The sequence below is a fragment of the Camelus dromedarius genome, chromosome 24 (genome assembly GCF_036321535.1).
Source record: "Camelus dromedarius isolate mCamDro1 chromosome 24, mCamDro1.pat, whole genome shotgun sequence".
In the NCBI taxonomy this organism is placed as follows: Eukaryota; Metazoa; Chordata; class Mammalia; order Artiodactyla; family Camelidae; genus Camelus; species Camelus dromedarius.
In genome coordinates this window covers 7,341,944-7,369,809 of record NC_087459.1, presented here as the reverse complement: position 1 = coordinate 7,369,809, position 27,866 = coordinate 7,341,944, and the positions used below count along the sequence as shown (strand labels likewise).

At 60.6% G+C, this 27,866-nt stretch overlaps 3 protein-coding genes across 22 annotated transcripts; all 3 read right to left on the bottom strand.

Annotated features, from left to right (window-relative positions):
• Window positions 1-24: 24 nt before the first annotated feature.
• RHBDL1 (rhomboid like 1) lies at window positions 25-4,874 on the bottom strand. Of its 6 annotated transcripts, none has more exons than XM_064478283.1 (8): window positions 2,539-4,874; window positions 1,926-2,087; window positions 1,472-1,696; window positions 1,229-1,377; window positions 1,004-1,116; window positions 830-930; window positions 689-773; window positions 25-615 (listed from the first exon to the last, which is right to left on the bottom strand). In XM_064478283.1, exons 1-8 carry the CDS (start codon window positions 2,575-2,577, stop codon window positions 344-346), a joined length of 1,146 nt encoding a protein of 381 aa, XP_064334353.1. In that variant the 5' UTR covers window positions 2,578-4,874; the 3' UTR covers window positions 25-343. The 6 variants fall into 6 exon arrangements, with proteins under 6 accessions (XP_064334353.1, XP_031303278.1, XP_064334354.1 ...); XM_031447418.2 differs by having other exon boundaries at window positions 689-749; XM_064478284.1 differs by having other exon boundaries at window positions 1,926-2,084.
• Window positions 4,875-5,028: 154 nt separating this feature from the next.
• Window positions 5,029-10,732, bottom strand: RHOT2 (ras homolog family member T2). 11 transcript variants are annotated; one of them, XM_031447507.2, is made up of 19 exons: window positions 10,584-10,732; window positions 10,410-10,468; window positions 10,230-10,311; window positions 10,093-10,136; window positions 9,128-9,181; window positions 8,698-8,747; window positions 8,512-8,620; window positions 8,315-8,416; window positions 8,141-8,239; window positions 7,896-8,004; window positions 7,687-7,807; window positions 7,258-7,420; window positions 7,043-7,185; window positions 6,861-6,961; window positions 6,644-6,774; window positions 6,467-6,553; window positions 6,235-6,357; window positions 5,940-6,142; window positions 5,029-5,658 (listed from the first exon to the last, which is right to left on the bottom strand). In XM_031447507.2, the coding sequence occupies exons 1-19, from the start codon at window positions 10,618-10,620 to the stop codon at window positions 5,532-5,534; spliced, it is 1,944 nt and encodes a 647-aa protein (XP_031303367.1). In that variant the 5' UTR covers window positions 10,621-10,732; the 3' UTR covers window positions 5,029-5,531. The 11 variants fall into 11 exon arrangements, with proteins under 11 accessions (XP_031303367.1, XP_064334348.1, XP_064334344.1 ...); XM_064478278.1 differs by having other exon boundaries at window positions 5,940-6,094; XM_064478274.1 differs by having other exon boundaries at window positions 6,467-6,547.
• A 328-nt stretch (window positions 10,733-11,060) lies between these two features.
• WDR90 (WD repeat domain 90) lies at window positions 11,061-27,172 on the bottom strand. Of its 5 annotated transcripts, none has more exons than XM_064478270.1 (42): window positions 27,118-27,172; window positions 26,809-26,900; window positions 26,505-26,681; window positions 26,310-26,418; window positions 25,925-26,095; window positions 25,510-25,624; window positions 25,354-25,421; window positions 24,873-24,976; window positions 24,586-24,795; window positions 24,405-24,434; window positions 24,070-24,138; window positions 23,382-23,492; window positions 23,155-23,300; window positions 23,026-23,083; window positions 22,426-22,544; window positions 22,188-22,331; window positions 21,968-22,098; window positions 21,779-21,895; window positions 21,224-21,459; window positions 20,872-21,011; window positions 20,515-20,645; window positions 19,874-20,007; window positions 19,397-19,558; window positions 19,088-19,216; window positions 18,743-18,873; window positions 18,619-18,659; window positions 18,290-18,421; window positions 17,553-17,650; window positions 16,841-16,943; window positions 16,521-16,642; window positions 16,182-16,341; window positions 15,899-16,089; window positions 15,642-15,810; window positions 15,413-15,524; window positions 15,106-15,277; window positions 13,041-13,163; window positions 12,691-12,865; window positions 12,448-12,578; window positions 12,200-12,343; window positions 12,005-12,124; window positions 11,809-11,893; window positions 11,061-11,485 (listed from the first exon to the last, which is right to left on the bottom strand). In XM_064478270.1, exons 1-42 carry the CDS (start codon window positions 27,125-27,127, stop codon window positions 11,328-11,330), a joined length of 5,280 nt encoding a protein of 1,759 aa, XP_064334340.1. In that variant the 5' UTR covers window positions 27,128-27,172; the 3' UTR covers window positions 11,061-11,327. The 5 variants fall into 5 exon arrangements, with proteins under 5 accessions (XP_064334340.1, XP_064334342.1, XP_064334341.1 ...); XM_064478272.1 differs by having other exon boundaries at window positions 16,841-16,910; XM_064478271.1 differs by having other exon boundaries at window positions 19,874-20,004.
• Between the last annotated feature and the right edge of the window lie 694 nt (window positions 27,173-27,866).

The following is a 27,866-nucleotide window of genomic DNA, read 5'->3' as shown; positions in this document are numbered from 1 at the left end:
CAAAGTACCAGTACAGGTCCCTGATGCTGTGTAAAATATTTATTCATTCTCCAAAAAGGCTCAGACTGCAAGTCTTGGAGGAGAGGCCGGGCACAGTCTCCTCTGGGGCCACCCTTGGGGACCCCCACCACCCAGCCCAGTCCAGCAGTCCTTCCCCCAAGGCCTGGGAGGGGGCAGCCAGGGCTGATGTAAGGCTTGGCCTGGACTTGGCCACTGGGGCCACCTAACCCCGCGGGGAAGAAGTAGCCTCCAGACGTACATTCACAGAGGGTGGACATGCAGACCTGCCTGGTGGCTGGCCCACAGATGCCGCACCCTGGCTAGTGTGGCCCTGGGGACCCTGTCAGGGTGGCGGGGGGACATGGGCACCCAGCAGGTCATAGGCGAAGACGTTCCAGAAGATGGCGAAGAGCAGGAACGTGCCATAGGCAAGCAGCACCACCCACCAGCCACACTGGTCCCGCAGGCGCTCCTCGTAGCTGCGCAGGATGGTCAGGCCCATGCTGACACCCACCACTGCACCCGCTAGGTGTGCCATGAAGCTTGGTTGCGGGCCAGAGGCAGGCAGTGGCGGGGAGAAGCGCAGCCACACAGCCCGGCCCACCTCGGAGCTCACTGCAGAGGGAGGCAGCAGGTGAGCGGTGCCCTAGCAGTAGGCTGAGGCCCACCCCCCAGGCCCTCTACTTACTGCACACGAGGGCCAGCACCATCCTTAGCAGCTTGTAGGGACACCTCATCCCAGCCCAGTTCTGAGAGAGCGTGAATAAGAGAAGCTGCGAGGCAGGCCTTGTGGACCCCTCCCCGCCCGCCGCTGGGGCTGCCCCATTACCATGACGACATTGGCCAGGTGTGCGGAGCACAGGGCGTAGACCCCGCCGGAGCCCCCCACCACAGGGGCCCGCATGTCAGTAATGGAGACGGTCAAGGAACCTGTATGAGCAAGGGGAAAGCTGTGAGGTGAGGCCTGCCAGTGAGGTGGCCAGGGTGCACGCGCCTGCCTCACCTGCCAGCACACCGGCCAGGTAGAGAAGGCTGATACGGAGCAGGCCGTGTACCATCTCCAGGGGCACCCCGATCATCAGCTGCAGGAGCGCATTGAACCCCAGCTGCTCTAGCCTGGTTGTGTGGGGCAAACAGGTACGAAGGGTGAAGTCCCCCTGTCCCCACCTCAAGGGGCCAAACCCTCCTGATTCAATCTGAGGGGTGCCGGGGTGGGAAGCCCACTCACCCAACATGCATGAACATGTAGGTGAGGAAGCGCCAGGCTCGAGCACGGTGGCCGGGGTGGTACACAAGGGGGCTCTTCATGTACTCGGGGTGGTAGGTCTGCAGCACCCACTTGTTGAAACGGGCCCCGTAGCACAGGAACACAATGATCTGGAGGGCGACAAGCATTAAGGCCAGGCAGGGCCAGGGATGCTGGATGGAGGCTCCCCAGGGCAGGGTGGGGGCGGTGGGCAAGCAGGCCCACCTGAGCTAGGGTGACCGAGGCCATAAACACTGGGGGTGGGCAGCTGCGGTGCCGGTAGAAGTACCAGTGGCGGTCCACCTCTCGGGGCAGGATCTCGTAGGCCACGTAGCGGACAAACCGCTTGTAGACACCCAGGCCCGGCTCGTCCAGCAGCCCATCCCGGGGCAGTGCCCGCTGTCCGTTGGCGATGGCCCGCTTGAAGCTGCTTGAGCGCTTGCTGCTGATCTGGGGGGCGGGGCCTAGGCATATAGGCCACCATACTCCCCCCATGGCTGCCCTGCCTAAGTGGTCCACCCCTTTCCTCACAGGGTCTGAGGCTCTGTTCCACGGCTACAGCCCTCCCGAGTGGGAAAGGCAGGGAGGAGGGGCCGCCTGCCCACCCCACTCCAGCCAGGGCACTGTGCCTGCTAAGGCCTGGGCCCCCAACCCAGCTGCCCACCCCCTGTGCACTGACCAGGTCCACCAGCTCCTGGTAGCAGATCTGGCCCCGCTCGTTGCTCTGGGCCAGAGCCACCAGCATGTCCAGCTTGGCAGGGTCCAGGGGCAGCTCATGGCTATGCACCAGGCCAGTGAAGGTGTCCGCACCGATGAAGCCTGTATTCTCAGGGTCCAGCTGCTGGGGTTGGGGCAGGGTGGGGGCAGTGGCCAAGGCCTGAGGGTGGGCCCGGCCGCTAGACCACAGGGCTGGACCAGGTCAGCTGGGAGAGGCAGGTTCCAAGCACCTTCAGTCCAAGCCCCTGTGCTCACATGGTCACAGAAGCTCTGGGCACTGGTGCCTGGGACCCAGGCCTCCAGCTTCTCCAGCTCTCCAGGGGTCTCCCCACCTCATTTCTGCCCTGCCCATCTTGGAAGGGTAGGGCCAAGGTCTGAGGACAACCACCCTCCCTCCCGCCCTTCACCCAGCGCCGTGGTCTGGCATGCCCTTTTCTGGGGTCTCAAAGGACCAAGGTCGTGCAGGGAGAAGACTGGGCTGAGGGTCTCTGGGAGTTCCGTACTCCACAGCCCACCCAAGGGCGGAAGACCAAGTCGGGGGCGGTGCCGGCGCCCCACCCCCACCTCCCACGCACCTGTTCCTGGATAAGCTGCAGCAGCGAGCTCCTATCCATAGAGCCAGGCCGGGCCGGGGACCGGGGGCCGGGGTCGGCGGCCGCGGCCGGGAGGGGCTGCTCTGCGGACGACTCCGCTCCGCCCCGGCCCTCCGGCTCCGCCCGCTCCGCTCAGCGCCGCGTCACGGAGCCGCCCGCCTCCGCCGCACACGGCGCTGCCGCCGGCCCAGCCACACGCGCACCCCCCCAACTTGGACGTGCCCCCGAAAGAAGGGCGCGCGGGTCGCCGAGTTCCCACCCTGATCAGCGAGCGCTGCGTGCAGGCGCCCCCAGGCCGCAGCGGGGAAACTGAGTCATGAGGGGCTCGCAGGCCCCTACCGCGCACACCCCTTGGTCTCGAGCTGGGGCCGCGGCGCCGACACCATCTCCACCGGGAAGTCTTAAGGGAACAGCCCACAGCTGAGACTCCCCAGGCAGGGGCTCCTTGAAGGCGCCTCCCTGCAAGACAGGCTCGCCTGTCCTGCTAGTAAGACGGCACCACGGCCCTAGCCCTCCCCAGGGTGCGCTGAAGCCAACAGGGCTACTAGCAGGGAAAGGGGAAGGTCCTTGCAGCTGCCTCTGCTCAACGGGTGGACACCAACCCATAGCACACACTTCAGGCTAGAGGTTCCTGACCGCTCCTGTGGCCACAATACTGAAGAGCCCCCAGCGGACAAGACTGCAGCGGGGATGAGAAGCCCTACTTCCTGGGGAGGGCAGGAAGGTGGACCGACTCTGGGAACGTGCAACCATAGCAACCCCTACCAGGGCCACTCATAACCGTGATGCAGCTGGGCCTCAGGATAGTCGCAGCAGCTAGAAATAGCATCCTGCCCTGTCCTGAACCGAGGATCTCTGGCCATTGGAACTGGGAAGCTGGTTGGATGGTTGAAATAACTTCAGGGCCTGACCCCAGCTCCTACTGGGTCAGGCACGAGCATCCCTACCAGGTGGGCTGTTCCTCAACCTCTATAAACGGAATACATATCAAGCTGGGGGAGGAGCCCTGGACTGCAAGCCTGCCTTGCACAGGAAGCACAGTATGTGGAGGGGCAATTGAGAAGCCAGGGTCTTCCACCTAGGCACACCATGGGCTGACTCTGCTCACCAGAGAGAACACCTGAACAGCAAGTGCCAAAGACTAATCCTAAGATGAGCCCCCTCCTCAGGCCAGGAAAGTTCTGTCCCGTCTCCTCACGCTGGAGCTCTTTGGCTGTCTTCTGCCCAGTGGGAGAGGCAGAGACCTCTGGGTGGGGAATGAGGAATGGGGCAGCTCCCCCAGGTCAGAGCCACCTTAAACATCTCAGAACCCCAAATCCTCAGCACAATTCAAACTGACAGGATGCTGAGATTTGGGGAGTGGGCACACCTAGGGAGGATTCACATCAGAACGACCTCAGGTATCAGGCCCCCTCCAGCCTCTTATCCTCAGGCCAGCATGGACATCACTGAATGTAAAGGCTCTGAGGCTGCAGCTGGGCCATAATTGGACCTTACCCTGGCCTGAGGCCTCAGGATGGTAACCCAAAACCAGAAGGGAGGGGTGTGGCCAGGAGTAACATTTCCAGCCCATATCCAGACTAAGGACATGTTTTAGTTGATTTAAGAAAAGTCATCTTCATGGCCAACAAGGACATGAAAAGATACTCAACATCACTAATTGTTAGAGAAATAGAAATCAAAACTAAAAGATATTACATCATACCAGTCAGAATGGCCATTAATAAAAGTACACAAACGATAAATGTTGGAGAGGGTGTGGAGAAAAAGGAATTCTCCTACACTGTTGGTGGGAATGTAACCTGGTGCAGCCACTATGGAGGACAGTATGGAGGTTCCTTAAAAAACGCAAAATAAACTTACCATATGATCCAGTAATCCCAGTCCTGGGCACAAATCCGGAGGAAAATATAATTCAAAGACACATGCACCCCAATATTCACAGAAGCACTATTTACAAGAGTCAAGACATGGAAACCACCCAAATGTCCACTGACAGCTGACTGGATGGATATGGTAATACATATACTACGGAATACTACTCAGCCATAAAAAAAGAATAAAATGCATTTGCAGTAACATAGATGGACCTGGAGATCGTCATTCTAAGTGAAGTAAGCCAGAAAGAAAAAGAAAAATACCATATGATATCGCTTATATGTGGAATCTAAAAAAGACACAAATGAATTTATCTACAAAACAGAAACAAATCACAGAGAACAAATTTATGGTTACCAGGGGGTAAAGGGGGTGGGAAGGGATAAATTGGGAATTCGAAATTTGCACCTTTCGGGAGTGATGGAAATGTGAGCTATATTGATTGTGGTGGTGGTTTCACTGGTATACGTGCATCTATCAAAATTCATCCAATCGTACATCTGAAATATGTGTACTTTACTGTATAGGAATCATACTATAATAAAGGTGTTAAAAAGAAAAAAAAATCATCTTCAGAAAGTAGGACCCAAGATGGAAAAGACACAAGTGAAGTTTAATCAGGAAACCCAATCTCTTTTGTCTTCTGTAAGGGGCACAGCCCTGGACCTGTCTTCAGATGGGGGGAAGGGGAAGGGCACAATGGTCCAGCCACTTCTTGTCCCCACCCCCTGCCTTTGGCCCAAAGCTCTGCCTTCTTACCCCCTTCACATATACTGGCCACCTGGGACCAGGAAGGAGGAGTAGAGCCCTGAGAATTCAGCTCTGGGGTCACTGGCTTCTTCACCCATGCCCCACAGTCCCTCTAATACAAGAAGCCCACAAAGGAGGGCAATGCCCAGCATCTGCAATGGGACAGGACACAGGGTTCTGGGTCCTGAGGACCCACTCTTGCTGCTCCGGCAGAGGCATGGCAGGGAGAAGACTGTCCTCAGAAGGAAAGCTGAGACAGAAAGAAGCCCCCCACTCCCCACCCCAAGCAGGTGGCCCCATACCAGCACCCTGTGGGCCCTGATATCAGACCAAGGGGTCCTGGGGACTCAACGGCTCTTCACCAGGACCCTGTAGAGTGAGAAGCTGAGGACTGCAGCGACGGCGGCCCCAGCGGCCCCCAGGGCCACCCGGAGCCAGAAGGAGGTAGTATGTCGCTCCCCATGAACAAGGTGTCTGTAGGAGAGAGGTGACCCTTGCTGCTGTACCCTCCATCTCCGTCTCCTAGAAACCCATGCAGCCCCACATCACTGCTCCTTGTCAGCGCCCAGCAAAGCAAGACCCCCAGACAGAGCAGCCTGTGAGACCAGGCCCTGAGTGCCCTTTTTGAGCATTAGCACTGGCACCAAGGCCCACCCAGCAACTCTAACCGACTCCAGTCCTGACACCAGAGCTGTCCCACCCTCCCAGTGACAGGGACAGGTCTCCCACATGAGGACTGTGCTGCTGATACCCACGGGAAGGTGGCCATGGTGGCGAGCCGGGTAAAGATGGTGGTGTCTGGCATGGCTGGGCCAGCACAGGAGAACGGGGTCGGGGCAGGTAGCCGATGCCTGCGGCAAAACTCGGTTGGGGACAGGCCAGGTGACGAGATGCCTCCGGGCAGGTCAGCCTTGGAAGAGACGAAGAGGCAAGGGGTCTGTCCATCCATGTAGTGGCGCTGCAGTGGGGGAGGGGTGCATAAGCACACTGGTGGACCCCTGCCTGTGCCTGTGCTACCTGGCAGGGCCTCCGGGGCTAATGGAAACTTGCCTTGTAGACACTGGCACACAGTGTGAAGGACGCAGGGTCACTGCCATCAAACATCAAGCAGGCAACATCACACGTAGCATCAGCTGCGATGGTCAGCAGGCTGTCTGCACCCACCTCGCATAGCTGAACAGAGGGTGGCCTCAGAAGGGCACAGGGCTTGGTTCCCCAGGGCCACCTCAGGACAGCTCCCCCAGTATGCACAGCCCAGATCTGATGGGGATCCCACACTCACTATCAGGTACTTTTCCTGCCCGTTGACCTGAACTGTGTCAATGGCATAAGTGGAGGACTCCTCAGCGGGATCCTGGGCACCCTGGTGCTGAGGAGGAAGACACCTGAAGCTCGCTGCCCTGACTCCCCCCAGGACCCCTCCCCACCCCGGGCCCCTTGCCGTACAGTGGACGCTCACCCCCAGGCCACGGCCAAGGAAGGCCTGCAGGAAGGAGGACTTGCCCACTCCATGGGCCCCCACCACCTTGCACAGGAGCACACTCCTCTGTGTCTGCCCCTTCTCCTGGTCCAGCCTCTTTTCCCGGGTGACTGTGGGCAGGGGGCAAGGATGAGTGAGAGGGAGGGGCTGCTGGGGAGGTACCAGGCAGGAGGCTGGTATGAAAGCAAGCACCCACCTGTAATGGCATGAGCCTGAGAGTCCTGCTCATAGAGAGTGGGGTAGCCCAGGTAGCCAAGGTGCTCGAGACAGCACTGGACATCTAGGTAGGTCACCAGGCTGGAGACAAAAGAGGTGGAGATGTGTCACTGCGGGGCAGAAGGCGTGGGGGGTGTTTCGACAGGTGAGGGCTGCACTTACGTCCACTGGCAGAGATACCCGTGCAAGGGCAGCCGACCAGCCTCGGTGCGGACTGTGCGGGAGAGCTGGGGGCCCCAGGGAGCAGCTGGAAACACGCTGAAGAGGCTCTGTAGCTCCGCTGGTGAGAGGGCGCCATCCCGGTCCTGTGGGCAGAGGGGCTTGGTGACACGTGCAAGAGGCCATAATGGGGGTTTGGGGGGGCCCAGTGCCCTCACCTGGTCATGCTTCTCAAACACCCTCTGCACAAACTGGTAGCCACGGTGGTTGAGCTCAGCGCTGCAGCCAGGGGGCACGCGGAGCCTGCAGGGTGCCAGGGAAGCTGAGCTTGGCAAGCCTCCCACTTGTGGACTTTCCGCCCTGCTGGCTGCTGCTCCCCACCTTCAGCAGAGCAGGCAGGCAGGCGGTTGGGGCTGGGGTGACTCCCAGAGTGTGTGTCCCAACTGGCCCCCCCCAGTGCAGGGCACCTCCTTCCTCCACAGGCCACCAGGCAGGCAGCCCCATCCCACCTAGTGCTCAGCCCACAATAAGGGTTCCAACCTCCTCCAAAGACAAGCGTCCTGAGGGGCCCCAGCACAGGGTCCAGAAGCCTCCAGGCCCCATTTGACACAGAGCGGAGGCAAGCCCTGAGCCCAAACACCACTCACGGTGGGAAGAGGTAGTCGGCCGTCAGCTCAAGCGAGTCACCGTACCCAAAGCGCCTCAGGATGGTCCACGTGGTCTCATGACGGCCTCGCTGGATGAACAGCATGTTCAAGAACAGGAATCCTGCTCAGGAGGAGCAGAGGAGCAAGTAGCACTGGGCACAGCCCTGCCTCTCCCCACACCCGAGGACAGGCAGGACATAGAGCCTCACCATCCAGGGTGAGCCGGTCGTCCCGCACGCCTCCCGCCACGTTCCTGCTCACCACCATCTTCACATCCTCCAGGGCCTGTGGGGCCAGGGGGTGCCCGAAACAGGATTTCTGCCTCCGAGAGAAAGCAGCTGTTGGTCAGCCAGCTGCCCTGAGATCGCACGGCCTGTCACCAGGGCGGCTGAGGCGTGGAGGGCAGCTGCAGCTGAAGGGATGACAGAGATGAAGGAGACAGAGGGAGCTGCACCTGGAAAGCGTTGAGCTCCTGGTCATTGAGCGCCTGGTCCATGTCCTGGTCTGAGAGCCTGAAGATGCGCGTGAGGGCCTGGGCACACGCGGGCCTCAGCTGTGGGGACAGCCGGCTCAGCATGCCCCCACTGCTCCCATCCACTTGCCCTCCCTGCTGGTACCCAATGCTCACCTGCTTGGCCTCAGGGTCATAGAGGGGGGCTGTGGGGTGCAGCACGGCCTTCTGTGCGTAGTAGAACAGCTCTGAGATGTTCTTCAGGTTCTTGGCTGAGCACTGGGACACATTGGAACAGACTCAGAGAGGTGAGGCAGGAAGGCCCCCTGCCCTGTCTCCACAGTCCTGGCACCCCCACCGCCCAGCATGCTCACCTCCACACAGGTCTCTATCTCAGGGAACTGGCTCATGATAGGCAGCACGGCCTCCATGGAGCCCCCCGGCTGCAGGTCTGACTTGTTGCCCACCAGGATGATGGGGACCCTGGGGGAGAGGCCTATGGTCACCAGGAATCAAGAAGCTGGTGGTGCCTAACCCTCCTCCCCTGGCCCCCCTACTACCTGGGCTCCCTCTTGCCCCCATTCACCAGTGGGATCCATTTCGTTCGAATCTGAAAAGCAAGGCCACGCCATGAGGATAGAAGCTTGCCCAGCACACAACTCCCACGTGGAACTCATCTGATCCCAGCAGTTCCCCAAACACCCATAAGGGGCCTGGAGTCAGCAACCACTTCCCCAGGCCCAAAAGGTTCAGACATATGGCTGTCCACACTCTTTGGATCATGGGGCTCCCTGGGGAAGCTGTGGGGGTCCTGGCCAGGGAGGCTCTGGGAGGCTCCCCCAAAGCACTTGTTAGAGATGGGGCTGGCCATGGGTGCAAGCCGCACAAGGCCCGGGTCAGCTGAGCATCCACCTAGGGTGTGTGTGAACAGGCCAGTGGTTGGGTGCCAGTGGCAGGAATCCGGGATTGACAGAGAGCTCTCTTGCTCACCTTCTCAATGGTGGCCTCCTCAGACACGTCATACACCACACACACCACGTTCGCCTATGGTAGGGAAGGGAAGCACAGTGTTACCTAAAGCTTCCTGCTTCATTCACACGCTCCACAGGTTGTTGCGGGAAGCCCGCTCCTCCAGCCAGTGCTCCTTGGCCAAGTCACGCTGGGACTGGCACTTGGCCACTCACACCTCTGGCGAGCCCTTCCTTGACTGTGCCCACTGCGGATGCCAAGCCCCAGGACTGCAGTTCTAGTCTGCGAGTCCCAAGGGCTCAAGACAGACACAACCACCCTGATACCTGGCACCCCAGCCCCAGTCTCAGCCCTTTGCTTTCTGGTCACTACAGGCAAAGAAAATGATAAGGACTACAGTACAAGAAGGGTGACACCAAGACAGCTGCAGCCCATACCCTTGCCCAGTGGCATTCCCATGACACAGCAGAGGTTCCAGGGGCAATGCCACCAACCCCCAGGAGCCTGTTCCAGGCACAGGTTTTCCTAATAACAGGAAAACAGAAGGCTGTGTAGCCCACAGCCCCGGTCAAGACACCTACTGTGGCCCAGGGTCTCAGGGTGTGGACCGGACTATGGGGTGGGGATCAGGTAGCTGGGCACAGAGCTGTTTAAGGGATAACTTTTGAAGACTTGAAAGCTGTTCCCCAGGGTCCATTGAAGAGGGAAGGCTGGGCCTGGAGAGCCATGGGGCTGGCCAGCCATGTGTGCAGAAGGGAAGATAGGTCCCTCTCCTTTCCAGCTCCCAGCAGGGTGCATCACAGAGACTCCAATAACTCTCGGTGTTGACAGGTCACAGCAGGATTAGTGAGGCTGTGCACACCCTGAACACTTTAATCCAATCCCTCAGAGAGAAGCCAATCAAGCCCAGGCAGCACCACTCCCTGGCCCGAGCCCTGACACTCGTGCCCAGCACCTCCTTCCCAAGCCCTTAGGACACACTGTACCTTGTGAATCTCCTCCTCGAGCTCCTCGGCTGTCTGTTCAACTTCTAGATGGAAAAAAAGACCTCACTGCAGATGCCAGAAACACCCGCTCCTGGGCGGAACCCTGAACAGCACTATGGGCGGGCAAGCGGTTCTACCTGAATAATCCACGATGTGCGTGGGCACCTTCTCTGGGGTGACGTCTGCGGGAATGGTGATCTCTTCTGCCCGGGGCGGGACCTGGGGCAGACAAGGCCGTGAGAGCAGCCGGGAGGGACTGAGGGCGGCGGTGCCAGGGCCTCGGCCCCACCTGGGCACTGGGGCGCACTCGGCCTTACCTCCTCGGGGAACTCCTCGCCCACCAGCGACAGGATCAGCGACGTCTTCCCCACCTGGGCTGCGCGGGGAAGCGCGGTCAGCGCGGCAGCCAAGGTCGCGGCGCCCCGCCCCGGACAGGGCTGGCCCCAGCCCCAAGACCCCCGCCCCAGCCCGACCCCCGCCTGAGCGCCTACCCTCGCCCAACAGCAGGATACGCACATCCCGCTTCATGGCGGCCACCAGGAGCTGCTGCCCGACCCCGGCGCAGAACCAGCCCCTGACTCCGACCGCCACTGCAACCCCGGCCCCGGCCCGCCCTCTTCCCGCGGGTACTTCCGGCTCCCGTCCGCGCAGCCGCACTAACGAGTCGGGCAGACCAGAGGCCGGGCTGTGCTGCGGCGCCACCGCGTGAGCGTGTCGGGAACTGCAGGTGGCGCGCCGGCCGGAGGGGCGGGGCCTCTGGCCCACGTGCCGCCCAGCCCCCGCAGTTCCTGCTCTGGCTCAGGCCCCTCTCGCAGGTGGGCTGGCCTTCAGCCCTCGCACTGTTGCCGCCAGGTCAGGGTCTGTGGCCCGGCCGGGAGCGGGAGGTATGGGGACTGGGCAGAAGCTGAGCTCAGGCAAGGCAGGAGGGCCAAACCCAGGCAGGAGTCCAGACTGACCAGCAGACAGTGTCACATTGCAACACCCACATTTATTTGAACTGTACAAGGTAAAACACAAAAAGCCCTCAGGAAAAGAAGCAACAAACACATCACCTATGTTCAAGATCTTGACTCACATAGTCCTGGGCCAGTCTAGGGTGGAGGGGTGCAGCCCCCCAGCCACCCTGACCCAGCATGGGGCCCGTGGCCGACCCAGCTGCCTGGCTGAGCCTTTGCCTGGGCCAGGCGCCTAGCAGCCCCACAGGGCACGCCTGACCCTGCAGTCCCTACCGCAGCTTAGTGGCTCATGACCTCCCACACCAATATCTCATTGTGGGCGACGGTGAAGAGCAGCCGGCTGGATGGCGCAAACCTGCAGAGCTTCACCGAGTCGTCATGGCCAGCAAAGTCCTGCACGGCCCCAGACACACAGTCCACCAGTGTCAGTACCCGCTCTGTGGGCAGACAGCCCAGGGTGAGGTGGGGCAGTGCAGGTAGGGTGCCATTGGCCCTGTGTCTGTGTGGCTTCAGGACACAGGGGTCCTCCAGCCCACCCTGGCTCTGTCTCCAGCTGGGTGCCATGCCTCATGGGGGAACCCAGCACCCCACCCACCTCATCTCCTGACCCTATGACCCCCCAGAGCAGGTGTCCTCATCGCACTTCAGGGAGGAGAAACCCAGGGCCCAATGGTGAGAGGCATGACTCAGTGTGGAGACATGGGTGTACCCACTCAGCCCTACTCAAGACAGGCCAGAGTCCATGCCCACCAGCACTCACCAGCAAAGCCAACGGCCACAAGGCAGGCCCTGGGGGACAGGCTCATGGACATAGCAAAGAAAGGCAGTGGGATCTTCTTCACCACCTGCAGGCAGCAAGCACGAGGCACTGGGGGGTTTCCCACAGCCCCGAGACCCACCCCTCCCCAGCCCTAGGTCCCTCGGGCTCCCAGCACCACATGGAGGGGTGCACCTGCCTGCTTCTGGTAGAGGCTGTAGAAGACCACCTCAGGGTGCACGCCAAGGCCCACACACACCAGCAGTGCCTCATCCCAGGGGCAGAAGGCAGCAAGGGTGGGTGGCAGGCAGCCGGAAGCCTGCAGAGGACACAACACATTCGTGTTCTAGCACGGTGGGCAGCATCCTGCCCACAGGGCCACCAGGGCTCTCACCTCTGTGACGACGGGTGCAGGGAAGCTAAGCCAGTCCACGAGCTCACAGTGATTCCGCAGCCAGTCAGAGGCCCAGACGCTCACCCGCTGGTCTCCACTGGCGGCCAGCCACAGGTCCATGCCCTCTGCCCTGAAGTCTCCGTACTGGGGAGGTAAGAGCTGGTGGGTGCCTCCCACCCCACTCTGCCTATCTCCTTCCCTGCCTGCATCCTCAGGACGGGCCCTGCCGGCTCATGAGGCCACTTCACCTCTTTTCTCGTGCTCTGGATGGTGCAGATCCCAGCGCCTCGGTGGTCACTCAGTACACGGAAGGTCATCCCCGTGCGAGGACGGCTCACAGCCACGAGCCCGTCCTTGTCTCCAGAAAGGATGGTCTGCCCTGGGCCAGGCAGGAGCCAAGCTGTTATTTGTGAGCCCCTGACCCTCAGCCCAAAGGTGTGATCTGGGCCGGGCAAAAGCCACGCTGTCACTGCATGAGCCCCGCCCCTCACCATCAACAGAGAAGGCAACGGTTGTCAGTGCAGCCCGGTGGGGGTGCATCTTGAGCTCCATCGCCGTTCGGGAGACGCTGAAGACCCGCAGGGTGCCATCACTGTAGCCCGCCACCACCTGCTGCTGCTCTGGGCGTCTGCAGGACGGGGGGCTCCAAGCCAGGCAGAGGCAGCTCTGGGGACCCATGGTGGGAAGATATCAGCACTCCCCTGGGAAGGGGAGATGGGGGCCTAAGCCCAAGGCTGCAGACAGACAGCAAGGCTGGAGGAAGAACAGGAAGGGCCAGGACCTGGTCTGGGCTCCACCCTGAGCACGCACTCCCAGGCCCAGGTGCCCCTGCCCTCTATACCTGGCTTAACACCTGGAACTGGATCAGCAGCTCCATGCTGGCCAAGGACCACACCCTCACGCTCCCGTCATCACTGCATGTGGCGCAATGGGACTCGCTGGGGCTGAAGACCACCTCATTCACCTGCAGGAAGCCAGTGTTTTGAGGCCACATGGCCATCAGGCAGAGAGGGGACACAGTGTGGCCAGGTTGTTCACCAGGGCATTGATCTCCCCCTCAAGTCTGCCTGGCCCCAACCCCTCCATGTGATATGAAGAAACTGTCCCAGGTGTCCCCAAATTAGACCAGAAGGGAGTCCAAATTGCAAGAAGCCCACTGGTCATCTGAACATGACTGTCTACTTGCTAGGACACAGAAGGAACTGTCCTGACAGAATCTAAAACACAGTGATCCCAGAGGGCTGCAGACTGGAAGCAAAGGAGGGGCTATTTCCTAGGGGCTCATCACAGCGGGAGGGGGTGGGGGGAAGGGGGCTGAGATTGTCTCGTGTGGCACATGTGCACGGATATACGCACTGTGTATATCAAAGGAAAATCAGGATCTTCAGTGTAACAAAAAGAAGACAGACACCAGGCACCATGGGACGAAATAAAACAGCCTAATGCTGAATTTGAATTTCAAGTGTAAGTATGAACTTAAGCATTTCATCTTAAAAAAATAATGATTTAGCTCTGTCTGGCTGAGAAGAGATGGGACCCTCTGGGCCTCAGACTGTGACCTCTAAGTTCAATTCCCACTGGCAGGGCCACGGGCTCTGGGACAGCAAAGTCTGGTCCTGGGTGGAGCTGCAGGGGGACAGCCTGGAGCACCTGTGGTCCACAGGAGAGGGAGGTCACCAGTGACCATCAGCTCAGGTCAAGGACTCAGCACCCCTGAGCTCACCCTAGCGGGTAGATAAACACATGTCCTATCTGTACCGCAGAAGCATATTTAGCAATAAAAAGGCGTAAAGCAGTGACACTACAACTCAGGTGGACCTTGAAAACATGATGCCCCAGTGAGAAAAGCCAGACAGGAGTGTGTGTTTCCGTCCACATGGGCCATCAGAATAGGCAAACCCACAGACACAGGGTCAGCTAGTGCCTGCCAGGGGCTGGGGTGCTAAATGGGGGTGAGTATTTAATGGGTATGGTGTTTCCTTCTGGAATGGAAGTGACTGGGACAAGGGTTGTATGGTTCTGTGAACGTTTCAAAAACCACTAATTTTAAACAGGTGTGTGGCACATAAATTATACCTCAATATAAAGCTGTTACCAAAAAAAGGGAAAAGCACATAATTGTCACCACTTCAGGTGGGAGTTCCTTTGATGGTTACTTTTATGTCCAAACAAACACAGATTCTTGGGAAAGAAGTCTCTGGGGCCAACTTAAGAACCCGCCACTGGCCGAGGTCAGGACTCCATGAGCACTAAGAGAAGTAACAGCAGGGAAGCCGGACCCACGTTCCCACCCACCAGCCCTTAAAGACACTTGGAGAGTAATGGCTGCTGTTGGCAGATGCTGGGGACCTGGTCCACAAGGACAGACTTGTCCACCTGTGCCCCTTCCAAGCCTCAGGAAACCCATGAGCTCGCGAGGCTGCATCCCTCCTGAAGGAACAACAGCTCTGACTGCTGCCCCCTAAAACCCCCGCCCTCAGACAAGGGCATCACCAAGAGGCACGAGCCCTCCATGCTTCCTCGTGGGACGCACACCGTTCCCAGGAGGAGGTGATGTTGGGACTGACTGGTGTTAACCAGACCCTGGCCTGGCCTCCAGACCTCTTGGACGCCAGAGAAGCAGGTCCAACAATGGTCATGGAGACTCCAGATGACCTGATTTTTTCCACAAGTAAATTACAAAGGAAAAGAAGTGGCAGAAAAGAGAAAAGACTGAGAAGACCACAAGGCTCAGGGCTGTGAGTGGACACGGCATGGACCCCGTGCCCACAGGTGTGTGCAGTCCTCGTCCTGGAACTCCTGGGACTTCCCAACTGGGCTTGGGCACAGAGTACCTGGGGGGGATAGAGGGCTGGCTGCCTTGCCTGCACCAGGGGGAAGCCCCTTGGAGGCTTCTGCAACCTTACCTGGCTCCTGTGGCCGCTGATGAGGCGGGTGTTGGTGCCCTCGGCCCAGCTGACGTACCAGAGAGTGCCAGCCGTGGTGCCCACCACACCCATATCCATGCTGTCGTGGAAGACCGCGCTCACGACAGCCCCATCAAGGGTCAGCTCATGCTCCATGAACACAGAGTGAGACCTAGTGGGGCAGTGGGTCAAAGGGGTGGCAGTAGTGAGAGCTCAGGGAGCCAAATGGTTTGGCCCCTGGGCCCTGGCCTTGCCTGAGCATGTCCCATTGGGGACAGACCCAGCTGGTGGCAGAGAGCTGGCTCACCTGGCACCGGAGCCCTTGCGCCTCAGCTCTGGCACAGCCCCCACGGCCCACAGGCGCAGACGCCTGGTGTTGCTGCCGCTGACCAGCCGCGTACCTGAGCACAGCAGCACTCCTAGGGGCAGGAGGTGGTATGAGCCCTGTCTCCAGGTACCTGGAACCCAACATGGGGTCCCAGGGAGAGCCGAACCCCGAGCTATCAAGGGCCACAGGGGTTCCATGAGATACCCACCAATCTCACCGTCGTCGGCCTCCCAGACCAGGAAGCAGCGGCCAGCACGTGTGTCCCAAACGCACACCTGCCCAGCATTGGAGCCACAGTACAGCAGGGGCGCAGGCCCGAAGCAGAGCGAGGTCAGCTCGCACGCCCCCACCTCCTCCGGGATGGGCTCCTGGTGGATCTGGAGGGACATGAGGGCAGCGTGGGTCAACGATGCCCTAGGGCCCAGCCTGAGCCCATCTTCCAAAACCTCCTCTGAACCTAGGCACCTGGAGGCTGACGTCAGCCCCAAGCTGCAGCAGAAGCCACAAGGTGACAGCACCCCGGCCCACACAGGCGAGCACACCACCATCCCAGGGGTCGAAGGCCACGCCATGGACTGGTTCCAGGAGGCACACAGAGGTCATGAGCTCACAGGTGGCTGTGCTCCACAGGGCCAGGGTGCGGTCACCATAGTCCCCTGGGGGAGATGCACAGAGTCAGCTACCCAGAGGTCCCAGTATAGGCAGGGAAGTCCGGAGGCCAGTGCCCCCCACCAACCTCCCTGCTGACCCAGTGTGACAAGAAACCCGTCATCTGGCGAGAAAGCCAGGTCTTGGACAGCAGTGCTGTGGTGAGAGATGAGCTGCCGGCAGGAGCCCCCTTGTACGTCCCAGAGGCGGATCTGGCAGTGCAAGGCAGTACTGCTCTGGACGGAGGCAGAGGCCAGGATCTGGAAGACAAAACAGCAGGTGGTGAGCAGAGAGGGCGCGAGCCATGGGCCCACCCTTGCTCTGGGTTAAGGGTGCCCCTCACAGTGCTCCAAAGGCGAGAACCAGAGGTGGTTCAAGGACCCAGCCTCTAAGGCGCACCTTGGCCCGGGGCGTTCAGGGTAGGGAGCGGGCTGGGCACCTGAGCATAGTGGCTGAGGGCCAGTGTGGAGATCTCCTCGGGGTGGCCGACCCAGTGCTGCTGGGCGCCAGAGTGCAGGTCCTCCACCACCACCAGGCAGCCGCACGTGTAGGCGAAGAAGCCTGAGAGCAGGCAGGCAGTGCCGTCAGCTGTGGCTGCAGTGTACCCCCCTGCCCCCACCCAGACTCCTGATCAGGGGAGGCAAGTGTGTGTGAGCTGCAGCACCCAGTGCCACCAGGAGAATATGCCCACTCTGGGACCTGGCCTATAGGTGGTCAGAGCTGAGCCCCACCTTGCAGCTTCTGTGCTGCGGCCCCCACCTGTGTCTGGCCTCCAGACCACATTGGCCCGCCCGTTCCCATTGTAGCCCACGACAGCCTTCAGGTGCAGCTGCTCGTCGCCAGCGGGGGATAAGGAGAGATCCTGTGAGGAAGTGGACCCAGGACACTGGTACCCCAGCACAGCCTGGCCACCCAACCCCTACCATCTCAGGCTCTGCCTGTCAGGCCGGGGCCTGGGACGGAGCCTTGGGAGGTATGTGCTCCCAGGAGGAGGCAAACAGAGAATTTTGGGCACCAAAGACAGTATAAGGTGGCCAGCCAGGGATGGGAGCTGGGTATGCAGACACGGAAGCAGATGGAGATGTGGGAAGCACCTGGGGCAGGGGGAGGCTGGGCAGGGACTGCAGGACCCAGGGGCTCTTAGGGAAGGTGACCTGGGCTGGGCAGGGCACAGGGGAGGATGCAGAAGCGGAGGTAGGAGGGAGTCAGGATGGTGGGTTGGAGAGGGTGGGCTCAGCTAGAACATTGCCTGGGTCTAGACGGCAAGACAGCAAGAGCCTTAACTAGCCTAGCAAGAGCACAGGGCTCAGGGCAGAGAGGTGACCCATGTGGTGACTTGGAGCAACCCCAGAGAAACCCCATGGCATCTGTTTTTACTGGGGAGAAAGAGAATCCCCAGAAACTACAGGGCTGTGCTGCCCTGACCCCTGGGCCTCTGGGGGCTGTGAGGACCCCTCCAGCTGTGGCCAACCTTGGCCAGCGGGGAGGCCTTGTAGCGTGCCATGAAGTGCTTGTAGGAGTCTGGGCGGGTGGTGGGCTGAACCCTGGCTCTCCTGGTGCTGCAGGTAGCTGTCAGGGAGGGAGAGAGGCCACAAGATGTCATCAAACCACCTGTAACCAAACAGTGATTTGTCCCTGCAATCACTTTACCCTGGCTGGCGAGATGCCTGGGGTCAGAGGGCACAGTGATTCATGCCCCACCGTCCACCTAGCCCAATAGGGCTGCAGGCTCTACATCTGCCCTGTAGGTGAGCATGCCTTATCTCATAGAGCAAACCCCAGGCTGTCAGGGGCACTGCCCATTCTGAAACCATCTGAAGTCCACAGGGCACATGCACCTGGCCCATGTCCAGTTATAAATGAACTTGCCCCACCCTGCTGCACCTCCCCTGCTTACTGGGCCACCCATGGGAGTGGAAAGGCCTGCTGAGGTCCCAGGGGACCCCTGTAACCACCCCCCCCAAGCCCCATCACCGGCCCTGCCAGCCTCCTTCTGCATAAGCACAGGTAGGCCTGAGGCCTGGCGGAGCTCCTCCAGGCCATGGCTCTCATCTGACATGGAGAAAGTGCCTGGGGAGGTGGGGGAGACAATGAGATGAGAGAACAGAGCCCCTCCCACCCCTCCCCTAGGTCTGAAGCAGCAAGGCGGTCAGGATGGGAGCTGGATGCCCATGCCCCCAAAGGCCCTCTCAGAACCCCTGTCCTCACCATCAAGGCCCTTGGAGGGCCTGGCACAGATGCCCAGCTGGAGTGGGGATGCCCAGGATGGCACAGGCACCTGCTGCCGGGGGAGCCCACTGGCCCCAGATACCACGTCCTCCAGCTGTCTTGCCCTGAGGCCTGAGGATGGAAAGAACCAAGCTGTGCTCAGGGCCTCAAGAGATCATAGCATGTGGCAGGAGGCATGCCTGGCCCCTCACACCCACCAGCTCTGACTGGGACCCCCAGGAAAAGAACAGTGCTGGGCCACCCATAGCGGCTACAGTGCTAGCACTAGATGTCACCACAGAGCCTGTCAGTGTGGTGGGACCACTCACTAGCCTTGCACGTTGGAGGGGCCTTGGGCGAGCCTTGAACGCTGCAGAGGCAACAAGAGAGGGTGTCAGGAGAGGAGGGCACAGCAGGAGGCCTGGTAGATGTAGATCAAGGGCAGGTACTTGCCTTCCTGGGGGGGACCTCTCAGTGGGGGCCAAAATGTCCCAGAGAAAGATGGCGTCTCCCACACTGAGGAGCTGCTGCTGGTCAGGGGTGAAGGCCACGGCCTGCACAGGCTCTGAGTGGCCAATGTATACCTGAGGGCAGCAGTGTCACATACAGAGAGACCCCTGAGGCACAGCTGGGGACCCCACCGTCCTCCCAGCACCCAGGCCTGACAGAGAGTCTGGGGACCAACCAAGAGGCCCTCATGCAATGTCAGGCCCCAGCAGGCACAGGGGGAACCTGGGGGACTATCCTCCACCCTCCTTCCCACCCCCACCTTGCCATGCATCCGCCCAGGGCACATACCTGGCAGCTAGGGCTGGCCTGTGCCAAGTAGTCCCACACCTTGATGGCCCGGTCAGCAGCTGTTAGCAGGAAGCGGCCATCCCCACTAAGAGCTAGGGAGGAGCAGGCCACAGGGTGGACACAGCACAGCTGGGGGAGAAGATAAGAGCATATAGGACTACTAAACAGGGAAACCACTCTTCTCAGAGAATGCCACCTCTCAGGAGCAGCAGGTGGCCCAGGGCCCCCCTCCTCCAGGCACTGCAGGCACCAAGGCTGGACCCAGGAAGGATGGGGAGGCTAGGCTGCCAGCCACGGTCCTGGGCTCACCTCCCGGACCACACGGCCCGACAAGGCGTCTAGCACTGCGACCATGTTTGATGATGTGGATACCAGTAGGTGGCCAGGGGGTGTGGGGCCAAAGCAGACGACCATAGCTGAGTTCAGGCAGCTGCCAGCCAGGTCCAGGGCGCTGACATCAATCTTCAGCAGCTGAGGGAGAGCAGCGAGTGTCTCTGCCACGACCTCTGGGCAGAGCTTGAGCCCCCAGAGCCAGGGCCTGGGCTGTGGGCAGCCTTGGTCACCCATCCGGCACCCCACCCTGCCTGGCCCACCCGTAGCTCGTGCATCCTTTGTGTCCGTGACGGGGGCAGGGCCAAGGTCCTCTTTGAAGTAAGCGTGGCCTCCCACCTTTGCCCCCGCCATCCACCCTGGTGGATCCCAGGGGAGCCATGCAACAACCAGTCTCAGGGGTACCCACTGGGTCTGTGGGCCAGGCTGGTGTGGCCCCATCCACACTGGACACACCTCATCCAGCGAGGCTGTGCTCATGACAGTCACCATGTACTTGGAGGGACCCACGAAGGCCAGCAGGCGGCTGTCCCCACTGACCGCCAGGGCATTGGGGCTCGGGCAGGAGTCCAGGCACACCACGTTAGCTGCTGGCAGCACAAGGGGAGGCAGTCAGCTGGGCAGGCAGTGGGCACCACTGGCCAGGGACCTGCCCCCTCCCTCAACTACAGGTACCACCAGCCTGGGCTGGGCAGATCCCGCAGCAGCCAGTGCACGGGGCCTGGATGTGAAGGCACCAAGACTCCAGTGGGCACTGCATACTGCCAGGATAGCTAGTAGTTCTCCTGGAGTGACCACCAAGTGACAGCCTGGCTAGCTAGAGTTACAGTGGCCATGGGAAAAAGCAGATGTCCTCAGGTGGGCCAACCCCTACTGCTGCTTATCTCCTCCTGGGGCAGGGTGGGCACAAACCCTCACTGACTTTAAATTTTGGGGGATTGGTGAGTCCTTAAACCATTTGCCCCAGCAGTCTGGATAGTGAGGCTATGGAATGCAGTTTACCACTGTCAGCAGGCGCCAGACGAGCCCCACCCCTACGGGGACCTGACCAGGGGATGGCTGGGAGGCCAGGGTGGGACAGGGTGTGGAGGCCTGACCTGCCATACGCAGGATTCGGCACCAGGGGCCACCGATGTGGTACTGGGCCAGGGTGCCCTGAGAGCAGGAGCTGAACAGGAAGCTGCCGTCAGGGCTGGTGACCAGGCCGGTGATGGCTCCTTGGTGACATCTGTACCACACACGATGCCCACCACTGTGGCCCTGAGCTGTATCATCCCAGACCTCCCACAGCTCGTCTGGCTGAGTCCCCAAGGAGCAGCAGAAGGCGGGGCTTCCTGTAGAAGGACAGTCCTCCCCAGCCCTACCTGGATGCCCACACACCCCAGGGAAACCCACACACCACCCCAGCTTCCACCATGGGTATCTGTGGGGCCAGGGACCAGCCAGGCACTCACCTATGCTCCACCAGGACCTCGGCAGCCTCCAGGCTGAAGGAGCGGACAGCCCCACTACTAAAGCCACAGAATAAGGTCGGCTGTGTGGGGTGAAAGGCGATGGCACACGGGGCCTCCTCCCGCGACATGAAGTCGTACAACTAGAGGGTGGGGCCACGTGAGGACAGACAGGATGGGGAGACCAGCTAGCCACAAGGCCTGAGAGCTAGTCTTTCTCCCAGTAGCCTGAACCTTCACTCCCCAACACAGGCAGGATCCTGGGCCCCGCCCACCAGGCCTCAGCTTAGCCTCACATGGACTGTGGCCCTCTAGTCCCTCCCTCCTGGCCAACTCTCCTCCCGTCACACCCTACCTGCTGCAGGGTCGCCAGATCCCAGATGCGGACAGTGTGGTCCTGGGACACAGTGGCCAGCTGTCCCCGGCTGCAGTCAGTGGCCAGGGCCACCACCAGAGCAGCATGGGACCGTACCAGCACACTGTATTCCTGGGATGGGACATCTAGGAAGCCCAGGTGGCCCAAGGAGGTGGCGGACAGCACACGCAGGCCATTAGGGCTGATGAGGACGGAGCTGATGGCGCCCTCATGCTCTGTGGGCAGGATGGGCCAGTGACCACCCAGGCCTGAAGTGGGGTGGGCTTGGCACCAGGGCCAACTTGGGCAGGCTGACCACATCCAGGTTGCGCCCCCTCCCAGGACACAGACAAACCTGTTTCCCTGCTGTCTGGAGCCCTGTCTCCCTGTGGGTTGGGACAGGCAGCTCCCCCATGACCACCCACTCCTAGGCTCAGCAATGGTGGACCCCACGCTCAGGATGTGGCCCCTTTGAGCCCCACATATTGCCATCCAGCCCAGAGACACTGCCCTCCTGTGGCAACCCAAGTGGCAACGTGTTAACCACAGCCCCACCTGCCTCCAAGAGCACAGAAGAGAAGTCCAGGGGCCAGAGGCGCAGGTAGCCATCCTCGGAGCCCACGGCACACATGGCCTGGGAGACACTGAGGCTGCTAATGGCGATGCCAGGGCCTGGGGTGTGGGGATGCAGGGTCAGCCCAAAGCATCAGGGCTGTTCCCCCAAACACAGTGGGGCCCACCTACCTGAACTAAAGGTCTGCTTCTGTGGAAGGGGGCCACCAGGGGTCTGCATGGGCAGGAGGCGGCGAGCATGCCGCACGGCCATGTGCTGGTGGTCAATCTCTAGGATGTGGCCACTGCGGCTACACACATAGCTGCTTGGAGAGATAACAGGTGAGAGCTAAAAAGGCAGGAAGGAGCAGGACCCCACCTGGCTGGTTAGGGGAAGGAGGGCAGTGCTCACAGTGTGTGGCCGTCCTGGGCCTGCCTAAAGGCCAGGTCAGTGAACTCCAGTGCGTGGTGCTCCCCCAGGTCCACAGGGCAGAAGCGCAGCTCCCCGCCTCGCAGCCGCCACAGCCGCACACTGCCCCGGCCGCACGATGCCATCCTGCAAGGGGTGAGAGGGTGAGCCAGGTAGAAGGGGAGGGCTCATGACTTGGCCCATCCCAGCACCAAGGGTAGGCAGGTGGGCAGCTGGTCACCTGGTTTCATCAAAAAAGGCAACCTCAAATGCCTGGATGTCAACATCGGTGTGTGCCTTCGCGAGAATGACAGCCTCTCCACCTCGCCCCACCTGGTCTGTGGCCCACGCCACCACCATCTGCAACAGGCCCACGTTGAGCACCCACTCACTTGTCCGCCTCCCTGTCTGGCCTCTCCCTACAAAGCTGGCCTGAGCCTTCAAGGAGCAGGGTGTAAGGAAGTCAGCCCCCACAGCCTGGAGGAACTTTACATGTGCCCACCCCAGGCACCCACAGACACATCTGCAGAAACAAGGAGAAGATGCCAACCACAAGTAGAAGAGAAGCCCTGGGTGAGACACCCAACTTCATAGAAGCTGACACATAAAACACGGCTGTCTCAGGCCTGCAGAACCCACCACCAAAGAGGGTGAGATGAGTCATTAAAAGGTTCGCTCCGTCCAGGAGGGATAAAAACCGAGAAACTCCAAAGGATGTGTGGGGCAGGGGTGCCCACTGGGGCTGGGGGAGGTCAGCGGGGGATGTTTGTTCCCTAAGCAGTTTGGACTCAGCTTGTACCCTGGAACAGGCGGCTCCACCTCCCTGGCCCGGCCCCAGTACCGTCCGCCCATGGCGGTCCTTGCCGATGCCACAGAGCAGCGCCCCGCTGTCCGAGAAGCTGCAGACATAGAGGAGGTGGTCAGTGTTGTTGGGGCCGGCCCCCACCCGCCTTGGAGGCCCTGCACCCACCTGAGGGAGGAGATGGTGAGGACTGGGCTCTGAAACAGGGACAGGCACTCCCCAGTCTGGAAGTCCCAAAGGCGCAGCATGCTGGGGGGCCGCGCCTGGGCTGAGGCCAGCAGTGAGCCGCTCCCATCCAGGGCCAGGGCAGAGACCTGGAGAGGCAGGTTTGGGGAGGGCACATGCCTGCAGATGCTAGCCACCCTTGGGCTGGGGCGGGTGGGAGGGGTGCCCACCTTGTCTGTGTGGCCAAGGAAGAGACGCTGCTCCCGGGTGTCGACATGCAGGATGACAATGACCGCATGGCAAGGGTACACGACAGCAGCCCCATCCCGGGTCCACAGGGCCTGCATACATAGGCCAGAGGCTGAAGTCACAGGCTGGCTGGCCTCATCCCCCTACCTCTGCATTCCTCCAAGTCATACACACAGGAGTCAACGGGATGCACATGTGTGTGCACGTTTAGAGCTTCCTCTAAGCCCTGTTTGCAACATGAGAAATTTCAGGGTGCAGGTAACAAAAGGCCAGAGAGCCTACAAAGACTGAAAGCCCACATCCAGGAGGGCCTGCTGCCCCCGCAGGGACCTGCAAGTCTCACCCACACCTGAGCCCACATGGCTGGTCTGGATCCTGGCTGGATAACACGCACCAAAGCTTGAAAGGATGTACGAGAGCTCTCTGGAAGCTCAAGCATTTGGACCAGCACTGACTCAGTGTTTACAACACAAGGGAACAGATGCCTGCAACTGGAAGTCATCACACTGAGGAAGCACTGAGCATGTACAGATCTGGGCAGGGATGGGTGTCCACAGCAGTGAAGGGAGCCAACACCTGGGGGAACTCAGACGTCCAGTGGGGGTCTTCCCACTGCCCCTCTGCATGTCTGACCCTTGTAGGACCCAACAGGAGCACGGGACCCCTCACCCATTTGGTGCTGTAACCTCCAAAGCCGATGACCCCCTTGAGCCTCAGAACTGGATCTGGCAGGAAGCTCTGAAAGAGGCAAACTCACAGTTAGACCCCATGTAGCAAGACCCCTGTCTCACCAAGGCTGCTCCACCCAGAGCTGCTTCCTCCCTCCCAAGAAGGCCACTAGGTCCTGGTGGCATCTGCCAGCTGCTCTGTGGTAGGAAGCCAAGATGCCAGCCACAGTGCCAGACCCTCTAGTACCCAGGGTCCTGCCCCAGCCTAGAGCCTGAGATGCCCCCCACAGACCACCTCCTTATTCTTTGTTGAAAGCGATTCTTGCCCACAGCCACCTCTTGTTGGTTCTGCTTTCTGCCAAAAAACTGAATGAGAAGCAACTGTCACAAGGAACTATCTGGCCCACGCGTATTCTGAGTACGCTAGGGCCCAGCAGCTCACTATCCATATATCATCAAATCCCCACCCCCTTGAAGGCACAGCCCAGCCCCCACCTTCCTTAGGACAGGCACTTACCTCTTGTGAGGCTGTATGTTCTGGGGCCGCAGGCTCCACAGCAGGCTTATGAGCAGATATGTGAATACTGTCACCAGCTGCACGTTTGTCAACCCAGGGGAAGGGCTCTTGGCAATGGCCACTAGGGCCACCCACACTGGAGACCTCTGAGCACTCACAGGACAGGTTGACTTCTGGAAGGGGTCTGGGTGCCGAAGGGGCCCAGCGGGACTGCAAAGAGACAGGTGCCTGTCAGCACCCTGGGGGCATCACCCCTTGCCACATCTCCCAAGGCAAAGGGTACTCACGGCTGTAGGGCCAAGCTTCTGGACCTTGAGGGACACACTGTCCTGTACTTGCTTGCTGAAGGCCACCGGACGAGGAAGAAGCTGCAGCACATGCCCCGGTAAGACTACAATGCAGAAGGGACCGCAAAGCTCACTGAGGAGAGTACAGACAGGCCTGCGAGAATGGGGCCACAAGGCACTGGGAAGGAAGGCAGCAGTGGGCCCCAGCCTTGCCCACTTGCAAGAGGAAAGCCACATCAACTGCTGTACCCCACCACCCTACCCTGGGCCCCAGCACCCCTTCCCAGATGGAAAGTTTGAGGCCACTAGGTGCCCTAATCAGACCCTCCCACACTGCTCTGGGACCTTGGGACAGCCTCCCTTGCAGGCACCACTCTGCTGAGTTCACCTCCCCAGATGCAGCATCAGGCCCCCCTCTCCCACTGAGCTCCATGGGCCCTGCAGGCCTGAACCCAGGTCCCCACTGGCCCCACAGGCCCACCTGCCTCAGGAAGGGAACAGCTCTTCTGAACCGGTTCGGAGAATGTTTCTGAGCTGTCACTTGGAAACCTCGGCAGGGTGGAGGGAGAGTCAGTTCCCAGGGACCACCCTGCCCTCCCTGCACCCAGCCTCCCTCAGGACAAGCAGAGCCGCTTACCGGATGTGGATGTAGTGGTCATGCCACCTCTCCCCTTTCGGCACTGGGAATGCCATTTCTCGAGGTACAGGGGTGACAGGCAGCTTTGCCCTCCGGGCTTCAGCAATGGTGACAGCTACAAAAAGTGGAGTTTTTCCAGGTCCAGGGAAACCCACCCAGCTCACTTTCTCAGCCCAGGCAAGACTCGACACCGGGTGCTGGCAGGGTATTGCCCAGCCACTGGTCCAGCCACCACCTTCCTCAATGGGTGCCTCGGGAGCTAGGAGGCTCCAAGGTGGTATTTCATCAAGTGTCAGGGATGTGGACCCCTTCTGGGCTGAGAACCTGGGGGGAAGGAGGGTGGGGAGGCCAACATACAGAGAGTCGGAGCAGGTGGGTGGCAGGCTAAACACAGGGTGTGGAGGGTAGCCCTTACCTGGGTCAAAGCACAGGTCACTGGTGTAGAGGTTCCTAACTAGCAGGTTGGCACACAGCCTGATGCTCTTGAGGTGACTGTAGCACCGGTTCAGGTAGACCAGGAGGATGTCGTGCAGGTCGATCTGCAGGCAGGTCCAGCGGGTACCAGCAGGGATCATACCTGCCAGGTCTACAAACTGAGGTCAGCGTCTACTCTTTCACCAGCCAGCCCACAGCACTCTCTGTCCTTGGCCTGGCCCTACTTCTATGGCCACAGCCACCTGCCCCCAAACAACAGGCTGCCCCTGGCCATGCAAGAGGGAGCCTGCCCCACCGCCCCCTGGGCTTTCTAGCTTCCTGTCCCAGACCATCTGTGTCCCATTCATGCCCTATCCGTGTATTACCTTTCCTGGACCTCCCAGCCTCAAAGATAAAAGGGAACTGAAGCCACGTGGCTGTTGATTTGAATTCTTTGAAGAGATTGGAGAAGGACACTCGGATAACCTGGCTGTCCTGTGAGAACACAATACAGCCGTGAAAAGTTGAGGCAACAGTAGTGCAGGGTCCCCAAAGGCAGCCCCTGCTCCCCAGCTTAGCACCTCGGTGGACACATCCAAGTGAATGATGAAGTGCTTGGTGGGCAAGGGCCGAAAGAGCACGTATAGGTATCGTCCTGTCAGCCCCAGTGATTGGGTGCTGGTTTTGGGGAGCTGGATGTAATTGCCAGCAGAAACAGAGCCCCGAACTCGATACACGGTGCACTTCAGGGTCTTGTCCTGGAGAGAGACATGAGAGGCACGGTGTCCCGAAGAGACCTAGGGAGCGCCAGGGGAGATCAGCAAAGCGTCCCAAAAGAGAGCGGAGGCCTCCGGCTCCTGCTGCCAGGTGTCCTGGCCCACGTACCGTCACGGGCGCCACGTCGCCCTCCTTAGTGGACCGCTTCCACTCATCTACCTTGAAGTGTCTGAAGACGTTGAGGAACGGGTGCTGACACGCTGGGGGACACGGAGGCATGACGACCTGCTCCCAGGAGCCAGACCCATCAAGGGACCAGGGAGGGGCTGGGGCAGGGTCTGCGCGCTCCCCAGCGATGACAGCAAGCACAGCGCGCGGACTGGGCTCCGCAAGAGTCTCTGCACCAGCCTGTCCGCGGTAGCGCCGGACCTCAGACCCCAGACCCCGGCCCCCAACCCGCCAGCCGCGCGCCGTTACCTCGAGCCATGGCGCCGCCGCTCGCGCTTCCCGCCTCTGCCGCCGCGCTCCCGACGCAAAGCACGCAGCGTGCGCCTAGCAACGGCCGCTTGGCAACGGCGCCACTTCTGCCGTCACGGCGCAGGGCACGTGACCGCGCCTCAGGGGCGGGGCCTGGCGCGTGACCCGACGCGACAGGGTGACACGTGACCGCACGGCGGCGGTGGAGGGGGGGGGTTGGCTTGGCACGTGACCGCAGCGGGGCTGGACCGGACACGTGACTACGCAGCGGGCGGAACACCCTCCTCACCTGCAGCCTCCCGGGACGCCCCAGGACCTTGGCAGGCCACTACCTCTCCGCTACAGGAAGGTGCCTCTGCCGCCTGGCCTCTGCAGCCAGTCCCAAGCCGGGACCCCGTGGGGAGGCTCCTGCACGACCCGCTGTGGGATCCAGGGACGTTCCTACCTCTCTGTGGGGCCCATCTTTATATTGGGAATGAGACGCACTCCAAACACTGTGGGCTGCGCTTGGCAGGGGTTGTTCCACACCTACCCTGTTTTCTAGCTCTCTATAGGCAGCGTCCACAATCGGGGTACTAACACTTCATTGTGCGTCAACCGCACGCAAAGGTCAGCTTGACCCCCAGGCAAAGCAGTATCCCACAGGACCCCAAGGGCTCCCTCCCAACCTGTGGGACAGCTTCACCCACTGTCCCACAGCCAGACCTGGGGGATTCAGAGTCAGCACCAGGCATTTCTGAGACCTGGCC

Coding starts and splice junctions, on each gene's coding strand:
- RHBDL1 (XM_064478283.1), bottom strand. CDS start 2,577: ATGGATAGGAGCTCGCTGCTGCAGCTTATCCAGGAACAG. Junction 2,088..2,538: donor TGCAGCTTATCCAGGAACAG/GTGCGTGGGAGG, acceptor CCCCAACCCCAG/CAGCTGGACCCTGAGAATAC. Junction 1,697..1,925: donor ACCAGGAGCTGGTGGACCTG/GTCAGTGCACAG, acceptor CCCGCCCCCCAG/ATCAGCAGCAAGCGCTCAAG.
- RHOT2 (XM_031447507.2), bottom strand. CDS start 10,620: ATGAAGCGGGATGTGCGTATCCTGCTGTTGGGCGAGG. Junction 8,748..9,127: donor AGGAGGCCACCATTGAGAAG/GTGAGCAAGAGA, acceptor CTTGCTTTTCAG/ATTCGAACGAAATGGATCCC. Junction 6,775..6,860: donor TCAGGCTCATGCCATTACAG/GTGGGTGCTTGC, acceptor CCCTGCCCACAG/TCACCCGGGAAAAGAGGCTG.
- WDR90 (XM_064478270.1), bottom strand. Junction 23,301..23,381: donor TCCTTGGCCACACAGACAAG/GTGGGCACCCCT, acceptor CTGCCTCTCCAG/GTCTCTGCCCTGGCCCTGGA. Junction 18,422..18,618: donor CCCTCCAACGTGCAAGGCTA/GTGAGTGGTCCC, acceptor TTCCATCCTCAG/GCCTCAGGGCAAGACAGCTG.